Source organism: Asterias amurensis, chromosome 20 (assembly GCF_032118995.1).
Source record: "Asterias amurensis chromosome 20, ASM3211899v1".
NCBI classification, from domain to species: Eukaryota; Metazoa; Echinodermata; class Asteroidea; order Forcipulatida; family Asteriidae; genus Asterias; species Asterias amurensis.
The window spans coordinates 8,867,829-8,882,066 of NC_092667.1; the positions used below are offsets into that span (position 1 = coordinate 8,867,829).

Genomic DNA, 14,238 nt, shown 5'->3' on the forward strand with positions numbered 1-14,238 from the left:
CAGTGTTAGTACTAGTGTTCTCATTCTCCCCACTGGGCCCCATTTCATGAAGCCTGTAAGCAACAAAAATTGCTTAGCATGAAATTTCTTCATTGATAAAAACAGAATTAAGCCAGGTTCATACTTCCTGCGAATGCGAATCGAATTTGATGTGAATTTGACGTCACAACCCTTCTTTCGCTGCGATATTCGCAAGAGAGTTTAGCACAACTCAACTCAGTGCGAATTTTGTTGCGAATTTGTGACATCAACATTTGTATCACAATCGCATTCGCAGGAAGTATGAACCAGGCTTTACCAACCAGATTTCCATGTGATTTTCAGGATAAGCAAACAACAGCTGAATGCCAGTAACAAGCAATATGCAACAAATTAACATTTGGTTGGTAGTCTTGTTTTTATCAAGGAAGAAATTTCATGCTGAGCAAATTTTTGTGCTTACAGGCTGTATAATTTCATAGAGCTGCTAAGCATAAAAATTTGCTTAGCATGTTATGTTTGCCTTGATAAAAACAGGATTACCCACCAAATTTTCACGTGATTTTCAGGAAAGCAAACAGCTGAATAACAGAATAACAATCAATACGCAACAAATTAAAATTTGGTTGGTAATCCTGTTTTTACCAAGGAAGAAATCACTTGCTGAGCAAACTTTTGTGCTTAGCAGGTCTATGTCATAGATGAAATTTGGCCCTGGTCTTGGACCTTCTCAAACATACATGTCCATGTACAAACTGCAGTTCAATGATTCTATAATGTATTATAAACATACAGGGCTTGATTTTTGGGGGAAAATCCATAAGACTGCAGGGCATGTAGCTTCAAACTGTTATGGACCAGGGAATTTGTTTCAAGACTGGAATAAAAAAAAGAGAAGAACACTATCTACACAATTGCATAATTGACCCATTTTTTGATCAAGCACTAAAAGACTAAGACAAGATTGATCATTTTGTGGGTGTAAATACTAAAATACTTGATGGAAGATATTTGTATTTATCAGTTCAAAGACACTTGACACTATTAGCGCTTGTCAAAGACCAGTCTTCTCGCTTGGGTGTACCTCAACATTATACATAAAATAAACCTGTGGAAATTTGAGCTCAATTGGTCGTCAAAATTGCAAGATATAATGAAAGAAAAAACACCGTTGTCACACCTGCTAAATCCGAATTGTGGATAAATTTCTGTATTGGCATGATGGGGGGTAAACCTTTATCATTAATTTTTTAGAAACAGATTGAATAACTTGATTGAAAAACCACTGACGTGAAATGTATTTCTCAAATATTGACAGTTTATTAACCAGCTCTTGTTAGAAAGTTGTTTCAGGTTAAAAATAGCCATTATACACTTTCGGAACAGGAAAAAAAAAGTTCACAGATTTACAAATAACTTACAGGGTTTACAGAAGGTAATGGTAAAAGACTTCTCTTTAAATATTATTCCATGAAATGCTTTACTTTTTGAGAAAACATTAAAACAATTATCAATTCTCGACATCGAGTAAATACGGATTATAGTAAACACATGTCATGACACGGCGAAATGTGCAGAAACAAGGGTGGGTTTCTCGTTATTTTCTCCCGACTCCGATGACCGATTGAGCCTAAATTTTCACAGGTTTGTTATTTTATATATAAGTTGTGATACACGAAGTGTGGGCCTTTGGACAATACTGTTTACCGGAAGTGTCCAATGGCTTTAACAGATAGCTAGCACCTTTGTCTACAAGTTTCCTTACGCAACCTAAAGCTCTCAAGATTACGTTTAGGGCATCCTTGGTTTCATTGCCCGCCAGAAAAACATTTTGGTTACTTTCAAATATCAAGTAATAACCCACAAAGTAAACCGACTAAGTCCACTTAGACCGGTTCGGGTTCAACTTTTGTGCGTGTGAACGCAAATAAAGTTAGACCGGATCGGGTTTAAACCCCAAAACTTAAACCGTCCAGCGAGGCGGTCTAAGTCTAAACCGGTTCGGGTTTATCTTTTAACACTGCGTGTGGACAGAATGACATCCGGTTTTAACTCACAACGGACGACCCATTGTGTGGTTCAATGCACACGCCCAGGACCCGGAGTGCTTGTATACGGTTTCTGTTGCCTCTGATGCTGAAAAGCACCGAGTATTTATATTACTTTCTTGCCGCTTACCGAGTTGGCGAAACCCTCTCGATCGCATCGGTGTATGCAGTTTAACACAGGCCCACGCCCATGATTTATTAAATTCTGAAACAAAATTATATTTTCCCAAGCTTTTTTTGTTGAGTGTCCTGCAATATTGAAACTGTTTTTCATGCGTATACTACAAGCGCAGCGAAGAAGCATATTATTTGTATTGCTTCTCACATGTACAGTGCTGCCATCCCATAGTGATCACTCTCTGATATCCCATAGTTATCATCACCGATCCCGTGGATGTGCCTTTCTATTGCCGTCACCGTTACTAGCGTGCTGTACTTTCAATCTAGGAGAATGAACTGCAGTGGGCGCGAGGCTGTGTGTAGGGGAAATTCCCTACGCCAGCAATATCACCACGTTGTTGGGAAGTTGGGAAAATACTGCAAAGTACATGTCGTAACTTGCACGTGTGTAGTTGTGTTTATGAACGAATCGGAATAAAAATCGCGGCACCAGCTTTTGAGAGATCGCAACTTCCAATCGATTGAAGTACAAACTAAAAGTATTTATTAAATCGGAAACAGTGGTATAAAACAAAACACAAAAATGAAACGTGTTCTGTTTCATGGAATATGGACAATATTTTGGTGAGTTTTTTCGGCGGTTTGTATCAATATTTTGTTTGTTTAAAAAAATAATTTCGAGTCGTGTTCATGTTTGTTTTAAGTGCCCATATCCTCCTAACGGTAAAACTGTTACCGCGTTCGATTGAGCCATTTGTATCATCCAGGGTATGGGGCACTCAGTATATCGGCATACTCGGTGCGTGAATCTGATGAATAAAACCGGATGTTAGAGCAACGGGGTCGCGTCTACTTTGACCTCTTAAAACCGAAGATAAACCGGATCGGGTTTAACTCTGTGCTGTCTGAACGCAATGGGTTTTTATTTTTACGACCACCCCCCGCTGCTCGTAAAAGTTAGACCGGTTCGGGTCTAAAAGTTAGTACGCTGTCTGAACATACCCAATAGGTACATCTTAAAATAATTTGGGGTCCGTTAATGAAAGAAAAGCTTTCACTACAGACTAATAACGACCCCTAGATTAGCGTGCTGGCGCTCTGCAAACTGAGCTATCTAGCCCTTTGCTGGTGGTCCCTTTGTTTCAGCGCTTAAAGGTTGTATGGCTTCTGACTGGCGCCCCTAAACGAGGATATTTTAGGGAGACCCTAACATAAAAGCTAGATAGCTTGGTTGGTAGAGTGCTGGCGCACTAATCTGCAGGTCCTTGGTTTAAATTCCACTCAAATCAACTCGTCTTATATGTTCAACTTCAAACTGTTTAATTTTAGCTTGTTTTTTTCAATTGGAGCTTGCCCTTTCCTTTCCGGAAGGTGTAACCAGAATCATATAACTAAATGTATACATCACGGAAGAACGCTTAGACAAGAATATACATGTATCTCCATGATGACTTTCATTTAGCAACCAGATAGAACAAGTCTACCTGGTTATCCTTACGTGAACCACCCATTAAAAGCAAACCAAAGTTTATTTAAGACAAACTCGGGTTGGTACTCACCGTGAAAATAAGCAGTTCTCAATGGATCTTTCTTATCTGATCAAAAGTTTATGAGGCGTAGACATGTGGTTTAGGGTGTTAATGCATGAGAGTTTAATGACACAATTTATCTACAAAGTTTTACAGGTGCTTGTTTATTATAATGTGAAATATTGGAAAACAGTGTTAAATGTTACTATGAAAATGACTTTGAATCATAAAAATCTACCAAATATATCATGAGTAATCGAATAAGAAACAGTGGACTTTCTCTCTGCTTTTTAGCATTTTGGTTGATATTTGACAACAGCAGTAGGCTTGTGGGTCAGGATCACTGGCTTTAGGGAAGTGGGTTCCATGGATATTACAACTACTTCACTGATAGCAGCTGATAAGAGTCACAGTGAAACCAGTGAGTAGAATGAAGATATTTTAGATATTCACATAATGATGCAGTTGATTGGTTATTTTCTATAAAAAATAATGATAATTTTCCAACACCCTTCAGAGACCGACATTCCAGGCAAGGGCAAATTTCCTTGAAGATTCCAGTCGGCATTCCAAACCATGCAATCAAAAGTCTGACAATACACATCATCTTTCCAAGCTTTGTGGGCCAAAGTTCTCTTAACATAGATAGATATGGTATCTTTTCTAAATCACAAAAACATAATCAGTATGTTTTGCTAGTTCTTCATACATCAGTGAAGGGAGAAAGTCTGAAGATCTTGAGATTAACTAAACAGTACCATCTTGTTAGTCTTTTCTCAAGCTCTTTTTAAGATGGGACTACATTGTCTACATAAAGTCATCCGACGCATCTGAATCCATATCAGCATTAGATGTCATGTTCTCTGATGACATCAAGGAAGAGTAACTCCTGAAAAAAAAATGAAAAAAATTAAGAGACACAACACAATTATTAAAATGAAAGCTCACTTGGTATATGTTGGTACTCACACAGACAAAAACCATCATAAGACAAGGACAACTTTTTCACAGTTTTTCTCAAAACCTTTGTCAGGTTCTCTGAATGGCAGTGGTTGTGATTACAATAGATTTCATATGACAACGATATTTTTCATATGTCAACGATGGATTTTCATACCACAATGATCAAATTTAAAACAATGATCAAATTAAAAACATAAGTGAAAGTTTGTTCATTTCCTTCCAGGCTCTGTGGTTCTATATCGATTGAAGAAAGATAAACCAAAATTGTGACAAAGTGACAAAAGTCTTGTAATTCTTTAGAAATTTGCAACTGAGCCTCACTTTTCCTCTGCTTCTTTCCGCCTCCTCTGCGCTTCCTCCCTTTCATTCTCTTTCTTTTCTCTTGCGACTTTCTTGGCTGCTTCTCGCTCTGCCCTGTCCCTCTCTTCCCGCTCTGCCTGTAGGTCTGGCATCCTTTCTTCTTTCGTCTTGTTCAGTCTATTTACTATCTCATTGATTCTCTTATCAACTTTGACATTCAGTACCTGGTTATACAATAGAATAAAATAGGGATGACACAAAGAAAATCTTGTAAATTAATTATCTCAAATTCAAAGGGTTTTACAGACATGGTAAGCACAGAAAAATGTTGCATATATCAGGAACACTAAGGTTTTTCCAGTCAACATTAACTTTATATTTTATAATCAAATTCTACAATTTATATGGGTATATTCTTCCACTTCTAAGTAAGAAAATCTTGTAAATTGATAATCTCAAATTCAATGGGTTTTACAGACATGGTTAGCGCAGAAAATTTTTGCATATTATCAGGAACACTGAGGTTTGTCCAGTCAACATGAATAAAAAAAAAAATTTATAATCAAATTTTACAACTTATATGGGTAGATTCTTCCACGATCCACAGAATTATTTTTATCAGACTGAAAGTCAACATTCACCGCTACTACAAGAACTCTGGACTTGTCCAGTCATGAGTTTACTGTCCTGATGCTAGAGTCATTGGTCTCAGGCCTGCAGTCCACTGTTAACATTTGAGCCCTGTCTACATACCTCCCTGTGTTTGTGGAATCCTACTTGGCCGACATCCATGTCCCCTGTTTTCTTGAGGTTGCTCCATGGTGTGTATACAACGTTGATGTTATTTGTTTTATTACCTTAACACAAAGAAAACAGTCTGATTTGTTGAATTATGAAACCCATTTTATAAGTAACTCCTTGAAAGGTTTTACATTGGATATATGTTTGCATCTGGCATTGCTGTTAACACTGTATACTATTACATGTAGTAAAGTTTTGGAGGTTGAACAAAGAATTGACTAGAGTGGGATTCCGGATTAGTATGCCGGCGCTCTACCAACTGAGCTATCTAGCCCTATATTGGCGGTGTCCCTATTTTGTCAATATCTTTGTTCGGGGGTGCCAGTCAGAAACCATACAACCGTTAACTGCAGTGTAGCCAGGGATCACACCCAAATTACGATACAACCTGGGAAGCGGCAGCCAGGGGATCACCTTAAGGGGATGCGACTTTTTCATTCAGATATCAATATAAACCACAAGGGAAACTGACTGGGTAAATTTTGAAATGATTTTTGGGGTTGAACAAAGAATTGACCAGAGTGGGATTCGAACCATCGACCTCCAGATTAACGTGCCGGCGCTCTACCAACTGAGCTAACTGAGTAGTATGATTTTGTAACAAGACTCCCAATAAAGTATAGGGTGAATACTATGGAGCAAAAAGTTGGCCCTAGGAGAAAAAAATAATTCAAGGAAGAAAAACAATTATCAGTGTCAACAATTGATAGACAAAATTCAGAAGTGTTTGTTTCTAACACTTGTTTTTTAGTTGTTGACTTTTTACAACGAAATATAAACTGAACTACAGTTCTGTTCAGCACTTGCATAACTTACAAAGTACACTCAGTGGTTTGCAGACATACTTAGGTACATAGTTTTAGTCAGAGCACCATTATAGGTGACTTCTGGGCCCAATTTTATGGCTCTACTTACCATAAGCACATACATTGCGGTAAGCAGAGCCTTAAAATTAGTTCCTGGTCAACATGTTATGCATTTGGAATCCTTCGTTATCTTTCAATTCAATAAAAATAATTAAAAAAAAATTAAAAACAGGTTAATATCTTTGAGAATAAAACTGTGAAAGCAAAGACATAATAAAAACCCTTACTGACCTGTAATGCTGTTAGCCTTTACCAGCTGAGCACAATCCTCTAATACAGTAGCAGGGATTGTTTTGATGTTTTCACCTTTAGGTAGTCTCAGGTACACGTGAGCTGAGGAATGCTTATCAACATGGAACCTGGGGAGAATCATGAATCTTGTTAAAAAGGAACAACTTTATAACTTAGACTCAGGGATAGTTGAAATCCAGGCTTCAAGTTGGGCTTAAATTCAAACACTATTACTGCTTCTGATTGAGGGTATCGTTGTTATTGGGATGCATAGACAACACTGTACTGAGCATATGGTGGGTTTAAAAAACATAAGATTAGATTATTTATTTCTCATCAAATATGACATTTCAGACCGAAATATTTCGAGGGATGTTTTCTACTATCATCATATTAGTCCAGGTAAGTTTTATGTAAATCTGTGATCTTTACAATTTGTTTTCTTACCGATTCTGTAACGTTCCTTTAATAACAACACAGGACGTAACTTATCAACAGAGGGTGCACGCGGAATGTACAGGTGCGCGATGTTCTTTACATCGTGCATCTCTACCTTCTGCTGATAAATCTATAACAAATTTGTACTGAAAATAATTTCACAACAATACTTACCATATGTCTTCAGGGAATCCATACTTCAATAATTCTTCATCTGTGAACACAAAATTTAACCAAACATTTTTTAAACAACCAATCGTTTTTGTTGCCAGGTTCAATAAGAATCATCACTGTTGTTAGTGTTAGAGTTTTTGTCTTTATTTATTTAACATTCCCTGTCAGCCTTGCCTTCTCAATCCACTACAAAAGTTGATAATATTTCATGCCTGAACTTACTTTCATATTTGTCCAGTCCAACATAGATGACATAACCTGAAAAGTGAAAGAATCATGAACACTTATTATTGTCGCAAAGTAATCACCTGATGACTGGGTAGATTTAATTTAATTTTGGGTTGAACAAAGACATTTTTTGACAAGAGCTTGATTTGTACCTACGACCTCCGGATTTAAGCAGCAGGAGAGGTATGACCTTGTCTTGTGACCCTTCTGTTGCCGCTTAATTACCAGGTTGTATCGTCAACTTTGGTGTGATTCAATCCCTAGTTATACCGCAGTTTGGTTACAGGATGGCTTCTGATTGGCACTCCAAACAATAATTTTGACAGAATAGCGAGACCAACGACATTGGGGTACATGGCTCAGTTGGTACGTTAATCGGGAGGTCACACGTTCAAATCACACTCTAGTAAATTGTTCACTTGTTGTTAATGTACAATTGTTAAGACTTAGACTAGACCTAGTTAATGGATCGCTGTACTCCTTAAAAAAAATATATTTGTCATTATCTGTCATACTAGCCTGACTGATGACAAGTTTCGAAAAAAGGAGTAAAGGCAGTGCCCCGGTAACAGACCTCTAACCTGGTCTAGACTAAGTCCAACCTGGGCTAGCTAGACTAAGACTAGAGCTGTGGTGGGCGCCAACAAGCCGCCCGTGCAAGCTTGAAGCTTGCACGTGCAATCTTCAAGATGGACCATGCAAACTTTATGTTTTGGGGAGTGAAATTTGCATGCAGCAAATAAGTGCATGCGGATGAAGTTTGCGCGCTACATTTTGTCAAGCTCGTCATGAACTGCATGGCATAAAATGACCCATCCCATAGGGTGCCGCGTAATGTACGCTTGCTTGCCCAAATCCTGGACATCGCCATTTGGACTTTAGTTTCGGCCTTTATAGTTGCGATATCGTGCCCCCTCCCGATGGCGAAGCGCTCGAGAGGAGGGTTACGTTATCGCAACTACGGTCTTTATTAATAAAGAACCCTTTTTAATTTAAATTCTCAAGGAATCTTTTTGAAAAAGTATGATGTTGAATAAAAGTCGCAGGAATTACTTTTGATTCGTGGTTCAACACTTAATTAATGGACATGTAGTTGCGATAACGTAACCCTCCTCCCGACGGCCGCAGCGGCCATCGGGAGGAGGGTTACGTTATGACAACTAATGGACATGCAGCAAATGCCGGTCCCCAAAAAATGTTTTTGACAGCACCAAATTTGCGCAAGGATCGAAATTTGCGGAGAATATTTTGGTGCGCAGGCTTTAAACCTGCGTGCACAAATTTAAATCAGGCCATCAAGTTTGCGCGCTCAGGTCAGTGGAAAAAAACAAAAACAAAATATAGATGCATTTGGAATGAAAATCACACACAACAAATGCCAAAGCAGATGGAGCTATAAAAAGGATAGCTCCATCATCATGGGCATAATTGATGGGCAAAGCAAATTAGTAAAGAATAATGTCAGCCATTTTCCAGGTTTTTTTTATTTATATAAAAAGAGCCTACTAGCCCTAGAGTAGCCCCACTTGAGTGGCCAAGGTCAGCTATCCTTAGTTGCGATAATCGTAACCCTCCTCCCGACGGCCCAGGCCGGAGGGTTACGAGACTCGTTCGAGCGTAAACGGTTGATCTGGTCCAACACGTACAATTTGGACAGCTAGTCACCAGATTTGCCCCATTTTTACCACTTTTAAAAATCATGACACAAATTCTGAGGGTACTACCTTAATCCGCAACGTCTAATGCAGCCTGCCATAATACTCAAAACACCATTGAGGAAATATTTCGAAGAAAAATGGACAAAAACTTACCAGAATCGGAGCGAATTCACAGGTTCAAATGTCGAACCTGCGTGGGGCGGAGCTTCGGCTGTATGTGTGGGATGTGTGGTTCAAAAGGTCGTGGCAGTGCGTGGGGTGCGTTGTGTAGCCCGGCAAACTGTGCACATATGTGCGGTCCGAGGCTATTCCCGCTTGCGGACTCACATCACTACACGGGCGGACGGGATGTTATACTTATCAGCAACAACACAGTACACGTGTATGTACATTTACATGGTGTACAGTACTGTGGTGCATATCATATACATGTACAGTGCATTGTCCTATTTTACAAACGGGCCCTGATGACATGTCTTTTGATTTCCTTTTTTTTTTCATCTGTATTTTCATCAATTATTTATTCGTTTGTCCAGTTCCATTTGTAATCTTTTTGGATTTTATATAGTGTCTTTTTTTATTTAAGAAAGTGTTGTGAATACACCATGAATAGACCGATTGCGATACCAATGTTTACGTATGATCACGTGACCTACAGTACCCAAAGAAAAGGACAGATACACAGCAAAGACACGGGAGGATGGGAAGACTCGTACCAATGGACAAGAAATCGGCCGTATATAACTTTGTCTAGCTAAAAACGAAACCCTTTTTGTAAAGTTGAATGTTGTAACATAAATTTAAATCACACTTGCTGTTCTATATTTCCAGTATTCTATTAAAAAATAGGTTTCTTTTGAGATTATAAACTACGTGAGCTACTGATGTTTGAGCAAGCTCACGCGCCGTAGATTTTGCGCTGTGCACGGCTGAAGTCGGGCTGTGCCGTGAGCGAAGTTGTCCGACTCTAGATGAAAGCTATCCCTTCTAAAAAAAAAAAATGAGGATTAAAATAAAGGGATTGGCAGCTTTTTCGGGAGAGGAATTTTATTGAAAGTATTGGCAGCAAATTCTTTACAATGAGGGTAACACTTGACACCGTGTGAACATTCTCGTGGAATTTCCTAGCTTGGTGGAAAAATGTGTTTACCCATCACTGTTCAGCCACCGCGGTAAGGTCGCATGTTACAAAGCCCTGAATATTCTTCAGTGATTTTAAGAAATTACACTTTCTTACAGGTCACGTGACGTTGCGCGCAATTGGTCTATATTATTGGTTCACTATTTATAATTTAGGCCTATTTTGTAAAGCGCCTTGAGCACAGGGAACTGTGCGCGAAATAAGTGTCCTACCAGTATTAATTATCTTCGTTGTACAACTAACAATAAGCGGGCGGAATTGTTTTTACACCACGGCCAGGGTTTTGGACAACATCGCGTATCCTGTTTTGCGACAAAAATACATTATCCGTAAGGCCGGTCGCACATTCCCTATTGGAAGATCATTTCAAAAACTAAGGAGGGAAGGAAAGCCAGAATTCCATATATTTATTCAACGGTGTTATGCACACATTAATATTATTTTTTTAAAGGATAGTAGGGGTCAAGGGATACTGTTTTTTTAACTTGTCATATGCCGCTTCCATTTTAATTTTCGGTAACCATGCTGCAGTGACTGGAACAATAGCTGTGATTTCGTTTTGCTACATACTTGCTTGCATATCATTGCATGTAAATTTAGTTGTTTATAGTGGCTCCAAACTGATTAAAACAACCTTAGGTTGGTAGACGTTTAACGATATTTTAAAACCCTAAATAAACAGAGCTTCTACAACGCACTCGATCACAACCCCAATACATGTACCTGGGATGGTCAAACGAAATCACTCAAGAAAAAAATAAGCTTGTCGGAGATCAAGCACAGACTTTAAAAATGTCATAAATATACACAGATAAGTTTAAAATACAAGATTGTATAATACAATTGTTTTAGCGGGTCATTTTCATATCTATAGACATAGAGCGAGGAAGCTTTTTTAAAAGTAAAGCGAGCACAGAAACTTAGAGGTCCTTATTTCGAAACCATGGCGTCGGCTTACGGTTCTTGCCGCAAGTTTACTATTCCTTATTTATTCTTCCGATGTACTTTTTACATTGTATTATTATTACTCACGTGCTCACGGCGCTTTACATTTACAAAAGTAGGCCTCGATTAGAAATAAACAAACAGGCAGTTCACAACACTTTCTTTAAAAAATATTATATAAAAAAGGGGCACTATATAAATTACAAAAAGAACAAATTGAACTGGACAAACGAAGCAGAAATATTAATGAAAATACAAATGATAAAAACAATTATGAAATCGAAAGGCATGTAGGTCACGTGATCATACGTAAACATTGGTATCGCAATCGGTCTGTTCATGGTGTATTCACAACACTTTCTTAAATAAAAAAAGACACTATATAAAATCCAAAAAGATTAAAATGGAACTGGACAAACGAATAAATAATTGATGAAAATACAGATGAAAAAAAAAAGGAAATCAAAAGACATGTCATCAGGGCCCGTATATAAAATAGGACAATGCACTGTACATGTATATGATATGCACCACAGTACTGTACACCATGTAAATGTACATACACATGTACTGTGTTGTTGCTGATAAGTATAACATCCCGTCCGCCCGTGTAGTGATGTGAGTCCGCAAGCGGGAATAGCCTCGGACCGCACATATGTGCACAGTTGCCGGGCTACACAACGCACCCCACGCACTGCCACGACCTTTTGAACCACACATCCCACACATACAGCCGAAGCTCCGCCCCACGCAGGTTCGACATTTGAACCTGTGAATTCGCTCCGATTCTGGTAAGTTTTTGTCCATTTTTCTTCGAAATATTTCCTCAATGGTGTTTTGAGTATTATGGCAGGCTGCATTAGACGTTGCGGATTAAGGTAGTACCCTCAGAATTTGTGTCATGATTTTTAAAAGTGGTAAAAATGGGGCAAATCTGGTGACTAGCTGTCCAAATTGTACGTGTTGGACCAGATCAACCGTTTACGCTCGAACGAGTCTCGTAACCCTCCGGCCTGGGCGGCCGTCGGGAGGAGGGTTACGATTATCGCAACTAAGCTATCCTTAGCCACACAAACAAGTGGGGCTAAGCCCTAGACTAGTACTAGGTAGTACTTAGACCGGTCATTAGTTGCGATAACCATGATAACGTAACCCTCCTGCCGGTAGCCGTCGGCAGGAGGGTTACGTTATCGCAACTAACCGGCCATGTGTAGTGTAAGTGTAGTAGACTCGACAAACAAAGGCTAGAAGCCACAATTTACCTTCAGTTTTGAAGTAGAAAACCATTTCGCGATTCTTAAAAAAACCCAACACACACAACACGCACTGCCCTTCTTCGTTTCAATCTATCTCACAGTCAGGTTCAGTTTTCGACATGTAGGACGATCAGAGGTGTCGTCGGTCAAGTGTCGCGTGTCGCGATGCCGGGCTGATATCTCCGAGAGTGCAAGTGGTCACATCTCCTACACTTGAGGGCGCCCTCTACTTGAGGGCAGTTTTTGTGTTCTACATTATTTTTGATCCTCTAAAAAGTGGTTAAAATTCACAATTAAACGTGATTTCCGAACTCACTTGACCTAAGGAGAAACAAAAGTTAAATTTTGTATAAAAATGCGATGTCAATTTGCTCAATGAAACGATATTTTTACATTGCTTTTCTGCTTTTATGGGCCAAGAATGGTACCAAGACTCCACACAACAATTCTGTACAAGTTGTTGCACGGTTTTTGTAAACAATGAAAACACTAAGTCAGACTAAAATTAATGTGACGACGGCAGAACAGATTAAGCAGATTGTGTAGCCATAAAACAAGTTGAAGAAGTGAGTGAAGTTCGTCTGTTCTAAGATGGTCTAATCCAGACGAGTTTGGAATTGTGTCTACCAAACATGTGAATTTCTTCTGTAAGCTACCTACTTGCCTCCAAGCTGCCATCATGTACTGTCTGCAGTGGCTGTTACCGGTGTTGCTGATGCCAATACCCCGGTCAGCAATGAACATGGGCCTGCTGCACAATTACAGCATGTTCATGATTTTGTATCTGGCGGGATTCTTTCTTGAAAGGAAACCGTGCACCATTTGTAGCGCCATGTTCTTCGTAGCACTCACTCTTATCTGCTACAACTGTACGGGAAATTGCATTTTTTACTCCTGTGGAGACACATGTGATTGATTGTTTCTGTTTGGAGACGACAAGTTTTGGAACGGGAATGGTTTTCTCTTCGAGTCTAACTCTTAAAAACCACAGTTGACTTTTGTTATCTTCGCCGTTCGGAAAAGAAGAAAACATGCAACCATGGCAACAAAAACATCCTTGCATTTCCCATTTTCAAACTAGACTTGACTATCTCATTGCCATATATGAGATAAATGAGTATGACTAATGAGGGTATATTTGCCTCGCACTGACTAGCAATGTGATTCTCGTGGCGTTTCTTCACGCATCATCACGCATCATTCTTGTATCAAATAACAAATGAGTTGAGAGAGTATACATTTTATTGCCTCAAATTAAGTTGCATTGGATCAACTTTTAGGATGCATTTGCAATTCGATTTCCTGTCATCTTCGGAGCTAAAACACTTTATCTCACTATAATTTACCTATCCACCATAATGGAACATTGCCAAACAACCTACCAAATTGGACAAAGTTGGTGTTACGCTGCACTTGATTGAAGTTGTAGTTCTTCAAGGAATCAAAGCTCAGTACTTCTAATGAGTTGAATGAAAAGGACAAAAAATAGGCTAATATATTGTGATTGTTGTGATTCATCAACTTCATTCGTGGTTGTTGGTGTTGGTGTTGCTAAGGATGT

The 14,238-nt window shown here is 39.0% G+C and overlaps 1 protein-coding gene across 1 annotated transcript; it reads right to left on the reverse strand.

The window, feature by feature from the left end:
* Positions 1-3,775: 3,775 nt before the first annotated feature.
* On the reverse strand, positions 3,776-12,946 carry LOC139952253 (coiled-coil domain-containing protein 25-like). Its single transcript, XM_071951328.1, has 7 exons — positions 12,684-12,946; positions 7,672-7,707; positions 7,450-7,489; positions 6,838-6,965; positions 5,693-5,796; positions 4,961-5,163; positions 3,776-4,565 (listed from the first exon to the last, which is right to left on the reverse strand). Exons 1-7 carry the CDS (start codon positions 12,706-12,708, stop codon positions 4,484-4,486), a joined length of 618 nt encoding a protein of 205 aa, XP_071807429.1. The 5' UTR covers positions 12,709-12,946; the 3' UTR covers positions 3,776-4,483.
* Between the last annotated feature and the right edge of the window lie 1,292 nt (positions 12,947-14,238).